General features: G+C 48.7%; 7 protein-coding genes across 7 annotated transcripts; 5 read left to right on the top strand and 2 right to left on the bottom strand.

The window, feature by feature from the left end:
• Nucleotides 1-1,029: 1,029 nt before the first annotated feature.
• Nucleotides 1,030-4,704, top strand: GGS25DRAFT_461362 (uncharacterized protein). Its single transcript, XM_049258941.1, has 2 exons — nucleotides 1,030-4,107; nucleotides 4,351-4,704. The coding sequence occupies exons 1-2, from the start codon at nucleotides 1,233-1,235 to the stop codon at nucleotides 4,476-4,478; spliced, it is 3,003 nt and encodes a 1,000-aa protein (XP_049113343.1). The 5' UTR covers nucleotides 1,030-1,232; the 3' UTR covers nucleotides 4,479-4,704.
• A 2,035-nt stretch (nucleotides 4,705-6,739) lies between these two features.
• On the bottom strand, nucleotides 6,740-7,666 carry GGS25DRAFT_525731 (ribosomal protein L14 domain-containing protein; the record flags this gene model as incomplete). Its single annotated transcript, XM_049264848.1, has 5 exons — nucleotides 6,740-6,772; nucleotides 6,831-6,908; nucleotides 6,978-7,224; nucleotides 7,286-7,333; nucleotides 7,653-7,666. The coding sequence occupies 5 exons, from the start codon at nucleotides 7,664-7,666 to the stop codon at nucleotides 6,740-6,742; spliced, it is 420 nt and encodes a 139-aa protein (XP_049113344.1).
• A 607-nt stretch (nucleotides 7,667-8,273) lies between these two features.
• Nucleotides 8,274-9,372, bottom strand: GGS25DRAFT_461410 (putative glutathione S-transferase). The gene is made up of 4 exons (XM_049258942.1): nucleotides 9,144-9,372; nucleotides 9,031-9,077; nucleotides 8,928-8,965; nucleotides 8,274-8,862 (listed from the first exon to the last, which is right to left on the bottom strand). Exons 1-4 carry the CDS (start codon nucleotides 9,220-9,222, stop codon nucleotides 8,304-8,306), a joined length of 723 nt encoding a protein of 240 aa, XP_049113345.1. The 5' UTR covers nucleotides 9,223-9,372; the 3' UTR covers nucleotides 8,274-8,303.
• A 3,681-nt stretch (nucleotides 9,373-13,053) lies between these two features.
• GGS25DRAFT_508282 (uncharacterized protein) lies at nucleotides 13,054-14,124 on the top strand. Its single transcript, XM_049262456.1, has one exon. The coding sequence runs from the start codon at nucleotides 13,110-13,112 to the stop codon at nucleotides 14,064-14,066; it is 957 nt and encodes a 318-aa protein (XP_049113346.1). The 5' UTR covers nucleotides 13,054-13,109; the 3' UTR covers nucleotides 14,067-14,124.
• A 337-nt stretch (nucleotides 14,125-14,461) lies between these two features.
• Nucleotides 14,462-17,215, top strand: GGS25DRAFT_508283 (uncharacterized protein). The gene is made up of 4 exons (XM_049262457.1): nucleotides 14,462-14,755; nucleotides 14,816-15,116; nucleotides 15,189-15,730; nucleotides 15,806-17,215. Exons 1-4 carry the CDS (start codon nucleotides 14,555-14,557, stop codon nucleotides 16,760-16,762), a joined length of 2,001 nt encoding a protein of 666 aa, XP_049113347.1. The 5' UTR covers nucleotides 14,462-14,554; the 3' UTR covers nucleotides 16,763-17,215.
• Nucleotides 17,216-17,920: 705 nt separating this feature from the next.
• On the top strand, nucleotides 17,921-19,052 carry GGS25DRAFT_525735 (Mov34-domain-containing protein; the record flags this gene model as incomplete). The annotated part of the gene is made up of 3 exons (XM_049264849.1): nucleotides 17,921-17,980; nucleotides 18,048-18,301; nucleotides 18,362-19,052. The coding sequence occupies 3 exons, from the start codon at nucleotides 17,921-17,923 to the stop codon at nucleotides 19,050-19,052; spliced, it is 1,005 nt and encodes a 334-aa protein (XP_049113348.1).
• Nucleotides 19,053-19,065: 13 nt separating this feature from the next.
• Nucleotides 19,066-21,549, top strand: GGS25DRAFT_508287 (uncharacterized protein). Its single transcript, XM_049262458.1, has 2 exons — nucleotides 19,066-19,088; nucleotides 19,145-21,549. The coding sequence occupies exon 2, from the start codon at nucleotides 19,663-19,665 to the stop codon at nucleotides 21,508-21,510; it is 1,848 nt and encodes a 615-aa protein (XP_049113349.1). The 5' UTR covers nucleotides 19,066-19,088; nucleotides 19,145-19,662; the 3' UTR covers nucleotides 21,511-21,549.
• Nucleotides 21,550-21,559: the final 10 nt, after the last annotated feature.

The following is a 21,559-nucleotide window of genomic DNA, read 5'->3' on the forward strand; positions in this document are numbered from 1 at the left end:
TGGGTACAATACCAGATCAACCAGACAGCAAGACGGCGAGACAGCAAGACAGCAACCTTAGGTATCACTTCCTAATCCTAATCACTCTGTCTAATTCTTGGTCTACATAAAATCTTTTCGCCCACCATCCGTCTTGTCTTTCTTACCTTTTACATCGTCCGAAGTTTCCAAGCAATTTAATTTTGTCCACCCAACTGCAACAACTGCAACTTTCTGACAACTTGAACTTCTTTCATCTTACTCACAATCACTACTCATTCGTCTTCCCAAGACAACAAGATTTTCGCGCAAGCAAGCAAGCAAGCAATTGTTTATTCAAGTCATTTAAATTATTCCACAGTCATTCCCCGTCCCCTTCTTCATCATCATTTAAGTTAAGCCTAGTTAAAGGTCGGATCAAGTGTACAATCAAGCTTTGGCGGCTACATACCTACCTACTATATAGTAGTAGGTAGGTATTTTTATGAACTGCTTTTGCGTTCTACATACGAATATATCTGGCAGTCAGCTTTTAGTACATCGATCAGCCTTTAAGCACAATACCCAATACCTTACACCTATCACCTCAATAACATATACCACCTTCTACCTCCTACCTTTTACCTTCTACCTTTTACCTCCAGTTCTATTGTTTACCTAGGCTATTATTATCTGCCAGGGCACTATTGAGATAGGTACAAGTAGTTACCTACGTTACCAGTACAGTACAGTACATACATACACCATACCCGGTTTTTTTCTTACAACCACATTTACATCTCGCGACTTACCCATCCTCCCTACCCTCTTACTCCCACGACATCCGGATATCTTCTTTCGAATTATTATTGTTGTTGAAGAACTAGGTAAGTTATTACTTGAATTCCTCTTCTATTCCTTTTTTTCCCCTTCGTTTTCTTTTATTTCCCCTTCCGTCCCTGTCATTTTCGCAAATATACATCCTTCAGCCATTTCTTAGGCCTTTCCCCACTTACATAATCTCCGACCCAAAACTTCTTTCACCTTCACCTTTAATGCATCTCACTTACACCTACACTTACACTTGCACTTACACGAATACTCACACTTTTACACTTACATGCCCGCGCATCTATATTCCCACTCGCATTCAAATACATACTGGCATATGCTTACATTCATTCCAGATATACACATACACCTCTTCTATAAAGATTAACAAGTTCATCTTCCACTAAAATCCCCTTGAGTCTACCACCTGAGAAAGTTTCGATATGGAAGCTTCTACCAGTACTCGGGGTCGAGGCCGAAAGCGTCTCGCTATCACTGCTCCCTCTTCCTCCAACATCTCATCCGAGGCCAACGAAGGCTCCTCATCTATCACGCCTGTTGCTAGTATGGCCCCTTCAGCTCTCATCCTTGAGACACCCAGCCCGTCTGCAGTCAGAGAGACTAGAAATCGCTCTCGCCAAACCGAGCCCGGTAATGGCTCTCCTGATGATTTGAGCAGCAAGGGCGGACGCTCTTTGAGAAAGCGTCCACGAGTGGATTACACATTCGATCAACTAGAGGACATCGACAGCACAAATGCTCAAGCAACACCTGGCGCTACCCGCTCAGTGAAGCGACGACGAACTGATATAAGTTCAAACGAGGTTGAGATCGACGAAGAGGTCGAGTCCGGCACTAAAAGACGTGCTTCGGAACAGCCTACATCAGCATCTTCCCGCAGACGCAACCCGACTAGAAAGTCTACCGCGGAGCCTCAGATGCTCGCGTCTGAACCTCAGGCGGATGAGGTCGAAGTCCAAGATACCATTGAAGTTGGCGGACACCATAGCGAAGCATCAGATGAATCGCATAATTCCATGCCCCAACATGCTTCTATCACTCAACAAACCTCCACCCTTCACCAAACCCCAGCAAATAATGATAATTCTATTCCCCAGACCACTTCTGTCTCGCAAAACACTCTTGCGATTGTTCCTTATCATAGTACGAACTCAGAAGTCTCTAACGGCGTCAATGGAGAAGAAGGGGCTATATCTCAACTATCAAAAGGCAAAGGAAAGAGCACTGCAAAGGACCAGACAGCTGGCCAGGAAGAAATAGAAATCGAAGAAATCGAAGACGAAGAAGTCCGAGATGACTCTCTAGACCATCTAACCCCTTACATCGACGGCGCCTATGTCTACTACCCAGAGTATGAGGAGGATGAGCCCGAAGCTGAAATGGATCCAGAACAAGAGGTGGAAGCTGGGGTTGAAGCTGAGGCTGAACCCAATGGCGAAGCAGACCCCGAAGTTGACGGAGAGGTCGAGCTCAACGCGGCCAAGGAAGTAATTGCCGAGGACCAAGGAGACGGCCCTGCAGAAGAAACTCCTGCAGATAGTGCTGCAGATTCGCCTTCTATGGAATCAGAGTTACAAACTCAGAAGCCCGTCGATAGATTCCAAAAGAGATTCCGCCAGGCCAGAAGTGCAGAAGAGTTCACCGAGTTGTTCACGGACATTAAGTCACTATCCACCAAAGACCTACATTACCGACTAGAGGTTGTGAACCGTGCTCTAGTAGCGTGGCAAAATGAATTCAAGGACCTCAAGCGTATCACGGACGACGAAGATAATGCAATTCGTTACCAGAGAGAAGAGCAGGCTTTCCAGCGGCGCTACAAGACCGCCGTGGGAAAAAATCCCGATGCCAATCCACTCAGAAAGGATTTCGTCCCTAAAAGTGTTAGAGTCAAGCATCCAGAAGACCCAGAAGCTGAGTACATTCGACAACAAGACAGGATTGAGGCGAGTGTCTACGGATTTGAATATGATCCTCGAGCAGACCGAATGGGCAACCAGGACCCAATTGCACAACGGACAGGCATTGGCCGCGCAGGAAGGCTTCGCGAACGACCAAAGCAGACCGCCAAGGCGGCAGAAGCTGAAGAACCTGTCTTGCCACCGAAACGAACCAGGAAAGCACCAGAGAAGTATACTGGAGGTGATGCCATTAGCAGAGGCTCTACCCCAGCACCAACCCAGCGTCGAGGCCGGCGCGGTGCCCAGGTTCAGGAGAATGGTGACGAAGTCCAATTACTAGCTCCAGCTGCGACTGTAAATGTCCCCGCATCAGCTGCAGAGGCAGAACCTCCAAAGAAAAAAGGAAAGGGTGGCCGTCCGCGTAAAAATCAGGTTAAAGAACCTACTCCCATATTGGAGGAGATAGAAGCGCCAGAGGCTATTCCAGAACCGGAAGCTGAGCCTGAGCCTACCAACAAATCGCGACCAAAGGCAAAACCCAAGGCAAAGTCCAAAGCAAAGCCCAAAGCGACGCCTACGCCTGCTGTAGAGCCTACGCCTGAGCCACAGTCTCCACCCAAGAGAAAAGCCGAGACCGTTGAAGAAGAGTCATCTCGAAAGCGTCGGCGTCGAGGTCCTGCTTCTGTATCTACCTCTAGTCCCCCCCCTGCCCCTGCCCTCTCCATGGCCGCAGAAGAACAAGGCGTATCAAATGGCACGGAGATAGGACCTCCTGCAAAGCCAATTGGTCGTCGAAATAATTCGCGAAAGCCCTCAAATGCTGCGGCTTCTTTTAGTAGTAGTCCTACTACTTCCTCAAAGAATGATGCGGAGGAACCTCGCCCTCCAACGGCATCATCAACAGCAACGGCTGAAACGACCGTTTCCACAAGCAACTATTCGTTCCGCGAGAAACGTCAGAGAAAATTTACCAACGATATTCCTGATGAGGACTTGATTGAGCTACCCAAGGCCAAGCGGGTGCGGCGAGCTGCTCCAACGAAAAAGGTCAAGACCGAAGAGACGGCTCCTAGTATGGAGCCACCTCCAGAGCAGTCACAGGGTCCTACCGCACCAACAGCGGAAAAGCCGCCCACTCGAATTGTTCTGAAATACAAAAATAGCCCTCTACCCGGATTTGCATCGACAACTTCAGCTGCTCCTCAGTTAACCTCAAATGCAGCTGCGAACTCAACCCACGCGAGTGGGATTCTGAACGGAGGTGCCAACAGCCACGGCACTGTTAATGGAGCTTTGGAAGCTGTCGGGGGTGACGAGGATGCCGAGGCGGAGGCCGAACCCGCCAAGGACTACAACTCGATGACAAAGTCGGAGAAGATGTCAAACAGCATGAAAGGTAAATCTACACCATATAACCTTCGACGTAAACCACGATAGTCTGCAACCAAGTGGGTGTGTCGGGAGAAGTAGTGATGTGCCCCCAACCTACTACCTCATAAGAGGACAGATCATCGCTTTGCTTGATTTACGCGTCTCCTTTCTTTCATTTTGCTTCAAGATTTTTTACGACCCATACAAAAGCGACGACCAGATTTCTCCGATGATGAAAGGAACCAAGGCTAACATTAAATTACAATAGCTCGTTGGGCATCAGGGTCTATGAACGCGGCGGTAGAGAAGCGTCGGGCGACTCTAGCTGCGAAAAAGCAGATCGCGGCCACCAAAACGCCTACACCAACGAATGGTGTGGCCCCCGAGGCCACATGATCGCCTCACCACCACGACCGGAAACGAATTATAAAAAATATGACCTCCTAACAACATAATTCGACTCGTCTCCTAATTTTCTCCGCCCTCGGCCTTTCCTCCCGCCCCGCCTCCTTCCCACTATACAGGGCGTGACGGCCCAGAAGGGAGGGAGGAAGGGCTGGGGGCGCCAAACGACGGGTACTGCTCATCGGTAGTGTGTGCGTCTTACGCAGCACACTACTAGCAGTACCCGTCGGTCTACAATGGGAGAGGGGATATTGGCAATTCAACCCAATATCCCCCGCTCTGAGGCGGATGGATGAGGGTCAATTTGCAACGACCTGGCCCTCATCCATCAAGGAACGGAGGGGGTGAATGGTAGGCTGCATACAACTTAAGCAGCTACAATTCACCTTCTTCGTTCCTGTCTCAGGGGTTGGGGGCGCGGCATGAGGAACTATACAAATCCATGTTTCTTATGCCACGTCGTGTGGATAGAGGAACCCAGAACCAACTCATCTGGTTCCTGCCATCTATACGAAGGATGGATGGATTAACAGACTGGCGATGGGCTCAACCTTCCATCGACCAATCCATGAATCCATCCATCCTACCCCGTTCTCTCATCCTCGAGACTACTACGAAGGAGGGAGGCAGTTGTGTGGGCACGGCCCAGCACAAAATTGCCTCCCGAGGCGATGGGGAAGATATGGAGAACGGATAGGTGAAGGAATATCGGAGGCTTAGGGAGGCTCAGGGCAATGAGCCGGGGCATTTGTGGATATAGATGGATGGATGGATGGCTAATGTTTGATTACTTGGGATGGTTTCCGGTCTACTTGCACGTCTGTCTGCCTATACACATACACATACACATACATACGACGCGAGCATATACATGCACATACCTACATACTTACACTCACGCATTCACACCAATACCATACCTACCTAATGGGTCGGGCACATTAGCGATCGGTGTTGGATAGGGGCAGAGCATTTGTACTACTTGTACTCTATCACATGGAACGGAACGGAATGGAATCCGGGCTATCGGAAGGAAGGAAGCATTAGAAAGGACTTCAGGGCTGTTGTCTACATGGAAGTCTATAGGGAAAACAAACAATCGATGATTGTTTACCTACATTTTTCTTTTTTTTTTGGAATTATATCGCGTAGATGAACTGAGCGCTTGTTGTGATTAATTGTAAGCGTACCTATGCAAGTAGAAGTGAACTGAACTGAACCGAATGACTGTCTATATCCAGGGTTTACTCGCCGTGACAAGTTTGTTCGGGTTCGGATGGTGGGCAAAGAGGTAAGGGGGGTGGGGGGAGGGGGTTAGATGATGGGGATGGGATATGATATGATCAGTTAGGCGCCGGTATACATACCTACCTACCTGTCTAGGTTACAACTTACAACGTAGGATATAACACAAAACACCATCCATAGCATAACGTAACATAGATGAAATACCTAATCACCCCTACACCTGAAGTTTTTCAACTGCGAGACATGAGGGCGTCGGGTAGGTAGGTAGGTAGGTAGGTAGGTAGGCACGTAGTTAGTATTCCATTGGCTGACCGTTGGTTATCCGGCCATCTGCCTGTGTACCTACCTAATTGGTAGTACGTACGCACGTAGGACAAACAACGATCGATCAGGTTAATAACTTACTTCCCTCTATCGCTTTAAATGGACGACAGCTTAGATGTACCTATGTGCCTGGGTACTTGGTAGACACGTCTATCCTAATCCAATATCCATGGATACGCACCCAGGTAGGTAGGGAGGGAGGTAGGTGTATCGAGAATCCTACCTAGTGGATAATGATTTCCATGGGATGATACACGAGAAATTCGTGGAATTCTCGCAGGATGTGAGGATATGAGCTGCTAGCTACGTGGGAGATGAAGTCTTCACCTAATCAAAAAAAGGTCAACTAGCATTGCCAGATAGCTATTCGAATCACGAGAGAATTTGCAATGAATCACGAAATATTAGGAACTGAACGTTTCATTCAGAATGCAGTTTTTTTTTGGTATGTCTCCATTACGCCCCGTAGCCGAAATGCAAAGCGACCAGTCCTCCTACTAGACACGCGCGCAAATAAAATGTCTGCCGTCGTCATTCCTCTTCTTTCGTCTATCGTGAAAGTGGCTGGCCATGTCAGTGTATTTCCATCGTGATGACTTTGTCGTCAATAAAGTAGGTAGGCAGATAGTCTAGATCCGCCTCTCCCCAGTGCGTGTTCGCTCTCCCGAAACGCTCTTCCTTTACATCACAACACCGGAGTTGCTGGCAATACGCTGTGTCACCCGAGTTAAAAATATGTAAATATGAAGGGTTTTGGATGAGATCACTTACGGGCCATAACTCAGCAGCTTCCTTACCGACGGGGCCGGTAATGGCAGAGCCCTTCATCTCACCCTTGGGGTTGACGATCTAGCGTATATGTTAGCGTTGGGTATTTTCTAAATACATAGGTTACGTGTATGCATCAGGTAAACTCACAACACCAGCGTTGTCCTCGAAGTACAAGAAGACACCGTCAGTTCGCTTCCAGGGCTTGGACTGTCGGACGATAACGGCGGGGTGGACCTTCTTTCGGAGCTCGGGCTTTCCCTTCTTGACGGTGGCCATAACCATGTCACCAACACCACCAGCAGGCAGTCTGTTTAGGCGGGCACCAATACCCTTGACGGAGATGATGTACAGATTTCGGGCGCCGGAGTTGTCAGCGCAGTTCATGATCGCACCGCTATTAGATCTGTTAGTGGACTGGGGAATTGATCTTGCCTAGGTGGGTTTCTGATGCTTACACAGGCAGACCGAGGGTCATCTTCAGCTTGCCACCGGGGGCACCACGCCTGTGAATCGAAAAGTTAGTATTTACGTTCCGTCAAGCTTGCTGGTTTGAAGAAAGTCGAGTTGTGCGCCTCTGGTAAAGCTCCTCTGGGACAATCGCAATCACGACACAACTTGGTAGCTTTTTTCCATGATAGATTGTCGCCATCTTCCATCCATATTTATTTGGGAAATTGCTTCCTCTTGACAGGCGTTCTGCTCTCCAAATTCCTCTTCCTCCTCTTCCTCTTCAACATACCCCCACCAGAATATCGTTTCTTTCCCGTAGTACCCCTCCAAACAAAGCGAAATTCGATAATCGAGCGGTGGAAATAAACTTACGAGATCTTGGCCATTTCGAAGGTATTGTTGGAATATTGTTAAGGATCGGGAGTGGTGCTTGGGTTGAGACTTGACTTGACTTTTGGTGGTCGAGGGTTTGGCGTTATCAATTGTCACGGACGGAAAGTTTCAATGGCTCCAAAATTCTTTGGGGTCGCAAGTACGGAATTCGAAATGTGCGGCTTTGCTTGAAAAAAAAAACCCTAGGGACCCACAAGTTCCTGGAAGCAAGCGATTATGTACTACCAGAATCATCAACCCCATAATTCACGTGATATAGCATGGCCTGTGCGTCCTCCACCCTTAGAACGGAATCATTGAACCTTGGCATTTCCATCATTCAAGTTGACAATATCAAGCATCGTTCTTATGTTTTCACAGCGAGCATAGTGTAGATACATGTATGCATCTTAACAAACTCACCACTCTCAACATACTATACACCAGTACAAATTACATGGAGGTATTACTGTCTTATTTTCATATTAGGTATAGTTACAACTTTCAAGTAATTATGCATGAGAACGTCAACGCCAAGTTGGATTTAGTCTACTTGAGCAGTTTGAAGTTTACGGATTTTGGTTGTAGCTAGAGAAGCCTCTATAGCTACGTACTTCAAATGCTTCTATCTTAGGCGTAGAGTTGGTACGTTTAATAGTTGTCTCTCTCCCACCACGGCTTCAAAGCCTCCAGTAGTTTTAGGTGCGGCTCAGGATCTCCTCCAACCTTGATACCCTCCTGAAGCACCTCTTCGCTTATGCTGCGAAGGAAAAGCAGGGCTCCTCCCCAAACGAAATCAGCGAATCCCACCGTCTTCCCGTCGAAGAACGGGCCTTCGGTGTTCTCCTTCAGCAGGGCGGTGACATTTTCGAAATACGGCTGCGCGGCCTTCCACGCCTTCTCGCCGCCCCTCTCCTCCGACAGCTTCTCCAGGGTCATGCCCACGGCCTCCTCGCGAGTCCGGCGGAAGTAGACCTGGCTCGGCTCGTTCAGGATCTTGTGCACCCCGGGCACGAAGATGCCTCGGATGTTGCCGATTGCGCCTGCGACTAGTTCCTTGACTTTTGGTAGATAGGGCGAGTCGAGGTGGATGCTGGGCTCGGGGTACTTCTCCTCGAGCACGTCCGCGATCTTCCACGAATCTATCACAAATTCTCCGCCAGGCAGGATGATGGCTGGAATGGTGTATTCCTTGTGATCTGCTGGAAGACTAAAAATATTCTGTCAACGAACAGTACCTAATTAGCGGTTGGGAATTTCAAGGTGTAGACTTACTGGTCCTTGAACCTAGGCTTGATGTCCGGGTACTCGACCTAGCAATAAGGTTAGCGACATTCGAAGCATCCATGGATATATCCCGAGTAATGATGAGTCGTACCCATTCGGTCTTGTAGGGAAGTCCCTTGTAGTTCAGGACGAAGCGAGCTGTTTCCCCTCATGTTAGATTCTATAATTATTTCTCATGATGTTGGTTGAACGGGCGGACCATACCCTTCCATGGGTTCAACGACCATGCCTTGTTCGGCGGCCTAGATGGTAAATCGAAGAGGATGATCTCCTGGTTAGACATCACGGGTATAGATAGATATCGGGTAGGTATAATTGTTGTTGTGAATCTTAGCAAGGCCGATCTACGGAAAGTTGTTCACGGGAGAGATGTGAGAGAAGGTAAGACGTGGTTGAAAAGGAGGGGGAGTATGGCTCGATTTATGCTAATGGCAACGTCCCAACGAGTCACCTCTTAAGACCTAGGCAGACACATTACCTACTATGTACCCAGCTGCCACCGTTAATGCACACTCAATTTTCCCCCGTATGCAGGTAGTGTCTCGGTGGTTAAAGATTACCGATACGGTACTAGCCGGTAGACATGCGGCCCCACCTCTATATGCACCTCAGTCCCGGCTTTCTGGAGTTTTTTTTACGCAGTTGGGAAACACGATTCCACCATCGCCGGCTCTGCTTACTCGTGCGAAATTCGATATTGCAACATCTCGTTATTGACTTCGCCATTATGGCTTTGCGATTGCGCGTGCTCATCATTATTAGCATCATCTCAACATTGACTTTTGTTGATATTGGTCTCTGTTTTTTGAGCTACCTACCTACCTTCTATCTACCTTCCCAAGTCCCTAATAACCACACAAGGGTACGTCCCTATCCCTAAGTAGCAGTTGCGTAGCCGTCATCACGGTACAATTCTCCACCGCCATAAGTAGCGTCAAGTCTTAGTTGCGTTGCGGTATTATTAATCTCAGCAGATTAACTCCCAGCTTACAAAGCCACCGATCATTACTAATTATCCTCCCTCTCATGAATTTCAATCTTGCGGTATATTATTATTCCAGGTATGTACGCTTACGTACTCGTCGTAGGGTCTTTGAATGGCCTGTTATACGGTTGGCCGTCCTAATGAAGACAGCGATGAACTTTTTTATCTTTTACGAGGGGTAGTCGTATCTTATATCGCTAATCGTCGTGGGAGAACCATTACCTCGTACACCCTCCACAAATGTGCCAATGGTAGAAGATCAATTGAAAGGGGGATCCTAACACACTATTCCCCAACAATAGTGAATGAGTCACCACGGGCATCGTCACCGATATCATCGCCGATACCCGCCTACATATATAGATACCTAGGCATGGACATCTCCGCATCTCCGATCCGTGTCCCCGCGCCTTTCAGTTGACATGAAAGCTTCACTTACCTTACCCATATAGTATATCCCAACTCCTTGTACGGTCTCGGCCTTTGATATGTAAGGTAGGTAATCAATGCCGAGGATTGTCCGTTCGTTGTCTGTATCGCGGTGTCCTGGTTTAATTGAGCGTCTCGTACGCGGTTGTCTGAGGGAAAGGGCGTGGTGGATCGGGTGTCATAGTGTCACGAGGCGGAACCTAGAAGCCGCAGAGCAACATTGTTGCTGCGCGGGGATCTCTGGCATCTCCTTGGGGGGTATGGAGGCTACATATATATGTAGCAGTCTTTGTCCTAACTACCCCCAAGGTGGACCCTTGACATCTCGCACTCGATTGTCAGAGGGAAAGAAAAGGGGTGGTGAAGTCGTTTCGACAGCGTATCTACCGGCTAGCTGTGGAAGGGATCGGTCAGTACTGGATATCCAGACGATGACTTGGGTATGCGTATACATCGAAAGTCTTATCCCTTTGGCCGGTGAGCACGTCGATGACTTCTAGATCGATATCCTATCCTGGATCATGAGCTGGAGAGAAGATGGACTTGAAGCAGGTTTGATGACGCCAAATAGCTCGAAGGGTTTGAGGCATCTAGTGGAGATGCCACGTTCCTTTTGTTAAACACACGATAGCGTTTTGGACGTCATCATGTTCATGTCTGCTAGGAGCTGGTGGCTTGGGCTAGGTGTGTATGTTAGGAGTCTGGCAGATATGGGGTCTCACGGAGGTCTCGGGGGGGGGGGGGGGGGGGGGGGGGGGGGCTCCCGAGGAACATAGAGAGGCCTTCATATGTATAGACCGCATCCCTCACACATAGGCCTATAGCTCTTCGCGTAGACAGCCCTGTTATGTTGCGGAATTTTGGTTTAGCCATGTGGAGTGGAGTTGATAAGGATCTTCTCGAGATGGTGCTGGCTTTTCTAGGGTCTTGATGAAGAGTCCAACGAGATTCGCGAGGATACGAAGTAGTAAAATAGGACAAGCATGTTACTGCACCACTAATTGCTACTAGATAGGTATGGAATCATGAGATTAAATGCCTATCACGTCTTATCAGGGATAGTTCATACAAAAGGACTGGCGTCATCATAAACATAGATAGTAGACTACGCCACCTCTCTGAGGGCTACTTAGTCCACCAGATGTCTAAATTGACACATCACGAGTATTGTATTGTGGATTAGTGGCTCAAATAGCCCGATTATGAAGTCTCGACATTGAGTTTGTGAAACTTGGCTGCATATTCTAACCATATCCATGCAATAGGTATCGGGGAATTATGGAGATGCCCAGATCTTTCCCAAAAGGTAACTTACATCTCGAAGGTGGACTTGGAATGCCTATACTTAGAATAGAACTATCTAGATTTGGGTGACATGGGTGGGCATATACCTATTTGCGTCAATGTTTAGAAGTGCGGAAGTGCGGGTTCTCAACCTGACGCTTTCATCGTGAGGCTGTAGAATACCCAAATATGGTATAATGTGTATAATGTTATTCTTCTCGGCGTATTTTTTCTTTTAACTACTACGCTTATATAATTATGTGCCCAAATTAGTATATAAGCACTATCCGAGGTAGGTAACCCATCACCCGTGTGTTGATATGACTGAAAGCCATTGGGCGTCAGTATCATTCTCTTCCCCAAAATCAGTATGCAGCTTATGCTACACCTTTTGCCGTAAAGGGCTAACCGCATGACTGAAATAGCCCCGGGGTAACGAACTATACCATCAAGACTCTTAAGTTTAGAATACTTCTTTCGTATTTACCAAGTTCGCCTTTGCTCTTGGCAGCGGCGGCTCGACGAAAAATGAGTCTGAGTATGCGCGAATTTTGGAGTTGGCAAAGCAGCGGTATATAAGCTCTCCTTGCATATAATGAATTATCTGGTGTAGCACATATAAGGCTTCCGGAGGATTGTTGTGTGACTATCTCGTTATACTCTCGTGTTACACGTATAATTCCTTTACACTCTCGGCTCCGACCAATATTGATACGGCGGGTGAGATGTAACCTAGGTTAAAGATTCCGAGGAGCTACTAAGACGTATAATACCGATCCATGTTGTAGTTGATACAATGACATTAGACTATTGGCTGTAACTGTGGATTTTACTCTGGTAAAATACAGACGGTTCGATTGGGTAGTACAATCATCACCAAGTGGCTGTGTCCACTCCTATAAGGAACTATCACCTCGACTTGCTGTTCAACAACACTCTTACTCAGCTTAGAATACTCCTACGTATATCAAATCAATAGCCAAGGCAAGGGTGAAACAGCAAGCCGACCTTTCTCGTATCCAATCGATCTTGTTCCTGCATATCTACCTAGTGCTCCCATGTAATAGTTACGGTCTCTATGTCTTGAATATACTTGTAGCGTTGACGAGCTAGAACATGTGCTGACAAGGTGGTTTAAGGGCTTTTTTCGGCACATCTCAAATATGTTCGATAATTGGAGCCATTGCTGATATTCTGGTGTATCCCAAGAAGCTAACTAAGACATAGAAGTGAGTACGGGGTTCCCGTGAGTCCTTAGGATCCTGGTGCGGGAACATGGAGTCTAGCCCGAGCATGTGAAAAGAGTCCCATGGCGAGAATGCATAAGATAAGGAGATATATGGTTAATGAGTTCGTATATTTATTAGTTCTGGGCCCCCTTGACCTGAGTCTAAAAACTCACTCCGTGAGGCGCCTCTTCTATCTGCAAAACAACTTATAGTTTCTTTGAAATTACCTTCAAGTCTTTCGAAATGGAGCCCCAGTTTCGAGTGAAGCCAATACTCAGCCATTCTTCTACTATGGCACTTAAATCAGTTTCGAATCGCCTCGTGTACAATATGCACACAGGCTATCTATTTGTCTGCAACGACATAAGAAGCAACGTCCTCTTGGCTCTATTCTTTGGAGCTCTGGGTGCCTCCGTTGCCCCTAGCTTGTCTATGGGAGAAAGCCGGTCCCTCAGCCATATAGTGGCGTCCGCACCTCGGGCATTGTTATGGTCATGGGCAAACCTATTCCTATTCAACCTCCACAATCAACGTCACTCAGCTGCAATCGCAGAAGACGCCATCAACAAGCCATGGAGGCCCCTCCCCGCCAAGAGACTTACACAGGAGCAAGCTACACTGGTCATATATGCCATGTATCCGACGATGCTAGCTATCTCCTTGACCTTCGGTGGCCTAGTGCCTTCTGTACTGGAGGCCTTCTTGTGCCTGTGGCATAATGAACTTGGCGGGGATTCAGACCCCTTTCTTAAAAACACCCTGACTGCATTCGGACTCGCCTGTTTTCTAGCTGGGCCACTCGAGGTTATTACCGGCCGATCTATTTTCTCCGGGAACAGTGAGGCGGCTATATGGCTATTCATGATTGCTATTGCTATTGCTACAACCGTCCATGCCCAGGACTTTCGAGACATGGAGGGGGATAAGGCTACAGGGAGAAGTACGGTGCCTCTCGCAATGGGGGACACGGAGTCAAGAGCACTACTGGCTATTGGGGTAGTAGGTTGGACATACGCAGCTGGATTGTTCTGGGGAGTTAGCTGGAGAGAGACCATAACAGGTTGGATGTTCGGGATGGTGATGGTGGGAAACGCGTTGCTTGATAGAAGTATGGATGGCGATAAGCGGACGTGGAAGTTATGGACTTTTTGGATGTTGGGATTGTTCCTAGTCCCTTTTCTTAAGGAGGTGAAGATTTGAAGATGTGAGTATTTTTTTACAGCTTAGATCAGAGTTTTATTCAACTCGATACATAACCCTAGATGAAAGGGAAAAAAAAGAAGGAAAGAATAATATGCATTATTCGACGATAGATACATAGACAGTTATAACTGTATTGTGCAATAGTTAATGCATAATTGTTTGAATTGTTGCACAGATAATAGAATCTGCACATAGTTATGGACCAATAAGAGTAATGGAAATACTTTTAGTGCATCTGCTGATTCTGCTCATCTTCAATTGTCTATCAAACCTTGTGCAAATGATCTTGGCTAAATAAGTACTAGCTCAGTAGGCTAATGCTATCGATAAACAGGGGTGTCTGTAGTTGGAATTCAGATCAAGCACTTCGCGTAGCTTAAGTTTCACTCCTCCACCTTTCCACCTTTCACCTCTCACCCTTCGTCTTTCATCATTCTTTTTTTTTTCTTATCCCCATATGTCAACCAGCAAAGTCACCGTTAATCATGGCGCATGCTCCTGTTGATATTGTGAATGGCAATGGTATCGCCTTGGGAGCTTCGTCTCCCAAGAAGGTAGCTTACTTCTACGATTCTGACATTGGCAACTTTGCCTACGTCGCGGGTCATCCTATGAAACCCCATCGCATTCGGTTGGCGCATAGCCTTATTATGAACTATGGCGTATACAAAAAGATGGAGATTTATGTAAGTGCTATTGACTTGCTATGTCACCACTCAAGCTCAGATTTACTGATTACTTTATAGCGCGCCAAACCTGCGACCCGACTGGAGATGACCCAATTTCATACAGACGAATACATCGATTTCCTCCAACGTGTCACTCCTGAGAACATGGACAATTTCCAGCGTGAGCAAGGGAAGTACAATGTTGGAGATGATTGCCCTGTATTTGATGGCCTATTTGAGTTTTGTGGCATAAGTGCTGGTGGCAGTATGGAGGGCGCCGCACGCCTGAATCGACAAAAGTGCGACATCGCAGTGAACTGGGCTGGAGGGCTGCACCACGCGAAAAAGTCCGAGGCTAGTGGCTTTTGCTACGTTAATGGTATGTCTTAGGACCTCAGAACCCCTCTCTTCGGGACTTTCCATCAGTACTAATATCATCGCTACTCAATAGATATCGTTCTTGGTATTCTCGAACTCTTGCGATTCAATAAACGAGTACTCTACATCGATATCGATGTTCACCATGGCGATGGCGTCGAGGAAGCTTTCTACACAACAGACCGAGTCATGACCGTCTCTTTTCACAAATACGGCGAATATTTCCCTGGCACGGGCGAGCTTCGGGATATCGGAATCGGCCAAGGGAAGTATTATGCTGTTAACTTCCCTCTCCGAGACGGCATCGACGATTCATCTTACAAGTCTATATTCGAGCCCGTTATTTCTAGTGTTATGGAATTCTACAACCCTGATGCCGTTGTCCTCCAGTGTGGTGGCGACAGTCTGTCAGGCGACCGTCTCGGGTGCTTCAATCTGAGTATGGACGGACACGCAAATTGTGTGAAGTTTGTGAAGAGCTTCAATCGCCCCACCTTAGTCCTTGGCGGAGGCGGGTATACAATGCGGAATGTCGCCCGCACCTGGGCTTTTGAGACGGGCTTGCTGGTAGATGCTGAGATGGACCGTAAACTCCCATTTAATGAATATTACGAGGTAAGTTTAGTAAAAGGGAAAGAAAAGCAGAAAGCAAAAAAGCTTGATTGATTCAAGTACTGACTAAAGAACTAGTACTACGGCCCAGACTACGCACTGGATGTCCGCTCCTCCAATATGGAGAATGCAAACAACCCAGAATACCTTGAAAAGATCAAGAACCAGCTAGTGGAGAATCTTCGCCGAACTGCACATGCACCCTCTGTACAGATGCAAGATGTGCCCCGCCATTCGATGGGGGCGCTCTCCGACGAGGAAGATGCCGAATTGGATGACCTCGACGAAGATGAGAATAAGGATGTCCGTATGACTCAGCGACGATGGGAGCAGCGAATAGAACGCGACAATGAATACGAGGAGAGTGATAATGAGGACTTGGACCGGGCAAATGGAGTTCATCGTAACGGCAGCACTCGTCCATCTTTCCTCGACTATCGCAATTCGGATGCCGAAGCTAACAGTGGCGCTGCGACACCTGCTAACGGAATCGTTGATAATGTTGTCAAGTCCAAGGAACTTGATGACGTTGTTATGGAGGACGTAGATAGAGATCTCGACCCGGAAACGGAACCTCGTGATGTTTCGTCCAAGCCAGATGAGAAGGAAACTGAACAAGTTAATGCAACCAGTGTTCCTGAGCCTAAGGAGACTCCGGCTGAAGCACAAGATGCCCCTAATTCGACCGAGGACAGTCCAAAGAGCGAAAAGCCCGCTGCTGAAAACGGCGTGGAGACCGACAAAGTGGAGGCAACGAAAGAAACCGATGAAGCCATGCACGATGATGACGAAGCCAAAGAAAAACAACCCGTAGAGACTGCAAAGGAGCCTAGTGTAGCGCCCGAAGCTAAGAGCCCACCAGAACCTGAGAAGGTGGATCAAGACGGTGATATTGATATGGACATGCCCACCTCTACTGAGCCAGCGAAGGAGGATGGCGCGGAGGTTAAGAAAGAAGAGGCAGCGGCTGAGAAGGCGGCATCTGCTCTACCCTCAGCAGCGGCCGCTAGTCCACTCAACACGGTAGACCTGTAGGAAGTTTTATCGATCTGGCGTGGCCTCTAGCAATCTTTTCTCACAAGCAAGCAAGCAAACCAGCAAGGCGCTGATCTGGGTATTGTAAGGAGGTTGCGCGGAGCGGAGGTCTGTAGTTTACGTTGGTAGGTCACAGGATTTGTCACTTGATTGGTGTAAACCAAGGTAGCTAGGCGAGCGGCGTTCAGGTTCCGGCAGCATTGTCGAGGGATAGAAAGACGGCCACGGCCACTTTCGCCTCGATGTGGTTTGGCACTTCAATATTTGACTTGCTCTATTAATTCTTATGCTACCAAATGAGATTGCATTCGTAAAATTTTAAGGCTATCGAAGGAGACTGTGACGAGCAATGTGATCATAATTGCTCATAGATATGTGATCATGTTAGGGGTATTTGCCTATACTGATATTATCTGATGTTATGATGGACTGTAATGCGAATTCAGTTATATACATTCGGTTGAAAACTAATGGTTTGAATTTCGATAGAAATACTCGGAGTAAACCCTGTAATAGTTCTCAAATACGCAAGGAAGATCGCCTCACTTTGGTAAGTTAATGGGACCACTGTTTGCTGATGTACTACAGCATACGGCATACATTTGCACTGACTGAACGAAAAAAGGATCAACTAAATTAAACGGCATAGATCCGGAGTTTAGCTTTGGGATTTCGATGTTCATCCCCGGACGGAACTAGCTGCATAGCTCGGGAGCGGCTCGGAGTGACGCAATGGTCTTCCGTTTATGGCAATTTATCTGGACTAAAGATGCAAGGGGTTGTGTGGTGAATCTGGTGATAAGTGTGGCTGGTGCTGGGAAGGTTGAATACAATTGATCACGTGCGATAAGAAATGGCTCGAGCTCCTTTATCGATTGGTAGCTGATCAGTTGCCTTAGGTAGGTGCAGGCAGGCAGACCTGGGCCTCGTCAACACGGCACCTGCAACCTTGAAGCTTGCACCGGTCAATTTCAACGTTGTGAGCTTTAGACTTTGTACATCATTTTTACAACAACCCAATCAAAATACCACTGCAAAACTACCACCCTTCGTCTTTCCCCTCCCTACTTTTACTCAAATACTTACATACGATTACCAAAGTCGCGCAGCCTCCTTACACCTACCGTATTAATCTTTGCGATAGCGCAACACACCAAGATGGACCGGTTGAACAGAATGCTTGCCAGTGCCCACCCCATGGGGGCCCCTCCGGGAGCTGTAAGAAACTTTGCACCCCGAACAAGTGTTGGTTGATTAATGCTGATTTATCTTGATAATGGAATAGGACAACCAGAACTTGATCGACAACTCGGAGACGGTCTACATATCCTCCCTTGCGCTATTGAAGATGTTGCGACACGGACGAGCAGGCGTACCTATGGAAGTCATGGGTCTTATGTTGGGAGAGTTCGTGGATGACTTTACCGTCAGAGTGGTCGATGTGTTTGCTATGCCCCAGAGCGGTACCGGTGTCAGTGTCGAAGCTGTCGACCCGGTATTTCAGCAGAAAATGATGGACATGCTGACACAAACGGGACGGTACGGCCTGGCCACTCATCATCCACTTTCTCTATGCTTTGACTAATAACCTATACGCAGACCCGAATCCGTCGTCGGATGGTACCACTCTCATCCTGGATTCGGATGCTGGCTGTCCTCAGTTGATATCAATACCCAGCAGAGTTTCGAGCAGCTAACACCACGAGCTGTCGCCGTTGTCGTGGACCCCATACAGTCCGTCAAAGGAAAGGTCGTCATCGATGCTTTCCGTCTTATCAACCCACAGTCTTTGATGCTTGGTCAGGAGCCAAGGCAAAGTACTTCCAACTTGGGTCACCTCAACAAACCGTCGATTCAAGCCCTTATTCATGGCCTGAACCGACACTACTACTCAATCGGAATCAACTATCGCAAGACTGCTCTAGAAGAGAACATGCTCATGAATTTGCATAAGCATGTTTGGACTGAGGCGCTGCAGATGGAAGATTTCCGACATGAGGGCGAGCACAACAAGGAGCGCTTCCAACAATTGGTGACGCTGGCTGATGGTTACGAGAAGAGAGTTAAGGAGGAGACGGAACTGACCAAGGACCAGCTAAAGACGCGCTACGTTGGCAAGCTTGATCCCAAGAAGCATCTGGAGGACGTCGGTCAACAACTCATCGAGGACAACATCGTAGCCGTATCACGGCAGATGATTGACAAGGAAGCGACAATGCCGAAAAAGGAAGTAGTTTCTTCTAATGGCCAGTCGAATGGTGAGCGTATGGACGAGGACGAGGAGCTATGAATTCACACACCGGAACAAATTTTAATGTCGCCTGAGGTATCGGACTTCAGTAATGTATCATAGGCGTTGGAATGGCTAACGAACCCGGTCAGAAAGCATCGGCAATGGATGGCTTCTTTACGGCCTGTTCCCACAATCATACGCGAGGATATATCCTTCTATGCATACCATTATTGCTTCGTCTTTTTTCTTGTCTTGTCAACACCTTATCGTTTCATGTCATGGAATACTAGTGTTACACGTGTATAATGCTTTGTATTGATTGTATTGTGTAGGGTCGTTGTATCATCCGATATCTCAACAACAGCTTTGTCGCCTAGTAAGGTATTGGCAAAGACAATGCGCTGTTCAAGAACAAGGACACGGGTTTTTTTCCGTGTCAGATCTTGTTCAGCCCTTGGTAAATAAAGGCCTAAACAAGTGGACAAACATCTTGTTTAATATCAACAAAGGGGCCGACGAGGACTTATAATACTCGTGCCCACCCCTTCTTTCTGAAATGTGTATCCCAAGCACTCGATAAAGGCGGCATATCTTGCATTAACCCTAGAAACGTTTACTTTGACAGTAAGTGCTTCTACACCAATCCAAGAATAATAACAAGCGAAATATGCCTTCTAGTACTGCCAACGGTACATTCGCCGCCATCAAGGCCTGTGTGACCTGCTTCCCTAAGCCGAAGGTGCACCAGCCATCCCCCCTGCTGTATAGCTCTAAGTACAGCGCCCAGGTAAGACTCAACCTTAACCTACCGGACCCAGCCATACAGCTCCCACGCGTCGAAGTCGACCCGAACGGGCGAGTGACAACGATCGACCAGTACAAGCCGGAGGCAAGCCCTTCGCTCCGAAGCCTAAACCCGCCAGATATGCTAGAAGAGCCGGGGTCAGCAATGACGGCGAGGGGGCGACACATTCGCCAGCGCTTTCCCACCGTTATCAAGGACGATCCACGCTCCCGCTGGTCTACAGCGACCCTCACCGCGCCCCAGCTCGCGGAGCTGTTCGCCGCTATCCATGATACGCTTGAGCATGTCCCTTACGCTATTTGTGGGCTCGGGGCCTTGTTTGACCATGGCTTCACGACGCGACGCCTGAATCGGGTCACGATTCTGTGTCCAGCGTACGCGAAGGATAACGTTCGTGCGTGGCTGGCGACCCGCGGGTATGATTGCTTTGCGGACTCGGCGGGGATCCCGATTAGTGCTGGTATGGTTGAGGCCGACGGCGAGGGTAAAGGTAAAGGTAAGGGCAAAGGTAAGGACGACGGTAAGAGTCCAAGCGAGGGCGGCGACGGCCAGATCATCGTGCGCACACGCATCAAGTTCCTCGCCGACGGCTTCGAGAAGCTCGAGCGCACACCGTCGCGCATGAGCTCCGGCTGGGTGCTCGGGCTCGCGAGCCAAGCCGACCACGCGGCCGCTGGCTTCGTCGACCACTACCGCCGACTGGAGCAGCTGCAGAAGAAGCAGAAGCAGCAGGAGGCCAAGGACAAGCTCAGCAGCAACTTCGGCAAGCGCAGTAAAGAAGACCGCGAGCGCATCCAGAAGCGCGCCCTCGAGCTGCGCCAGACAGAGCTCGGCCTCAAAACCATCGCCCACGACATCTTCTGGTGCCTCGCCAAGGCCCGCAGCGAGAAGCACCCGCTGCCCGAGCATTTGTTGCCGACGCTGCTTGGCAAAGAGTTCTGGGACCCGTTTACGCGCCGCCATGAGGAGGCGCGCACGGAGATGGCGGCGGCGGGCATAGATGTGCAGAAGGTGCTTGCGCGGCATAACGCGGAGGAGATGGTTGCGGAGCACCGCGCGATGCTGAAGGAGTACGGGGTCCAGGATTACGAGTACGCGCCGGGGAGGGATAGCGGCGTCGCTGTTGCTGCTGATGACGGCAATGGGTTTAGAACCGTCGGCGTCGTCGGTGTCGGTGGCGCGGGAGTCATAGCTGAGCAGCCCGGCCCCTTCGAGGGCATGCGCACGCTCGCGCACAACAACAAGAGCGTCTACTCCCTCAGCCCCGACCGCAGCCGCGGCGGCTCCGAGGCTAGCACGGCGGCGGCGGAGGTGCTGTCCATCGACCCCACGCGGCTGACGGATGTCCCGCCCGTTCCGCCGCTGCCGCTCGTGATCCCTACTTCGAAGGGGAAGTTCTTGGGGGGCCTGCTGTCAAGGAAGCCGAGCCAGGAGGGCAAGAAGAGTAAGAAGAAGAGCAAGAAAGCGAAGGCGGGGAGTCGGAACAAGAGTCCGGATGATAGTGGGAGTAGTGGGAGTAGTGGGAGTAGTAGTCCTGGTGGTGCAGGCAAGAAAGAGCAGTCACTTGGGCGCAGCTTGACGAGGAAGAAGAGCAGTGCTAGTGGTGGCGCGTCGAGAAAGTCGACGGAGGAGAAGCCGTCCGCGGAGAGGCCTGTGCCTGAGCAGAGATTCTCGGCGGACGTGGAGAGGCCGGCTGCGCAGTGGATTTAGAATTTGTGTTCTTCTTTTACATATCTCTCTTTTGTCGATTCTCTCCTTT

This window comes from Hypoxylon fragiforme, assembly GCF_022984875.1.
Source record: "Hypoxylon fragiforme strain CBS 206.31 chromosome Unknown GGS25scaffold_9, whole genome shotgun sequence".
Taxonomy (NCBI): domain Eukaryota; kingdom Fungi; phylum Ascomycota; class Sordariomycetes; order Xylariales; family Hypoxylaceae; genus Hypoxylon; species Hypoxylon fragiforme.

Excerpts from the sequence above, each read along its gene's own strand:
- GGS25DRAFT_461410 (XM_049258942.1), bottom strand. The coding sequence starts at position 9,222 with ATGTCTAACCAGGAGATCATCCTCTTCGATTTACCATCTAGGCCGCCG. Across the intron at positions 9,078-9,143 it reads GTCGTTGAACCCATGGAAGG|CTCGCTTCGTCCTGAACTAC; the intron begins GTATGGTCCGCC and ends GAGGGGAAACAG. Across the intron at positions 8,863-8,927 it reads AAGCCTAGGTTCAAGGACCA|TCTTCCAGCAGATCACAAGG; the intron begins GTAAGTCTACAC and ends GAATATTTTTAG.
- GGS25DRAFT_508282 (XM_049262456.1), top strand. The coding sequence starts at position 13,110 with ATGGAGCCCCAGTTTCGAGTGAAGCCAATACTCAGCCATTCTTCTACT.
- GGS25DRAFT_461362 (XM_049258941.1), top strand. The coding sequence starts at position 1,233 with ATGGAAGCTTCTACCAGTACTCGGGGTCGAGGCCGAAAGCGTCTCGCT. Across the intron at positions 4,108-4,350 it reads GATGTCAAACAGCATGAAAG|CTCGTTGGGCATCAGGGTCT; the intron begins GTAAATCTACAC and ends AAATTACAATAG.
- GGS25DRAFT_508287 (XM_049262458.1), top strand. The coding sequence starts at position 19,663 with ATGCCTTCTAGTACTGCCAACGGTACATTCGCCGCCATCAAGGCCTGT.
- GGS25DRAFT_508283 (XM_049262457.1), top strand. The coding sequence starts at position 14,555 with ATGGCGCATGCTCCTGTTGATATTGTGAATGGCAATGGTATCGCCTTG. Across the intron at positions 14,756-14,815 it reads ACAAAAAGATGGAGATTTAT|CGCGCCAAACCTGCGACCCG; the intron begins GTAAGTGCTATT and ends ATTACTTTATAG. Across the intron at positions 15,117-15,188 it reads TGGCTTTTGCTACGTTAATG|ATATCGTTCTTGGTATTCTC; the intron begins GTATGTCTTAGG and ends GCTACTCAATAG.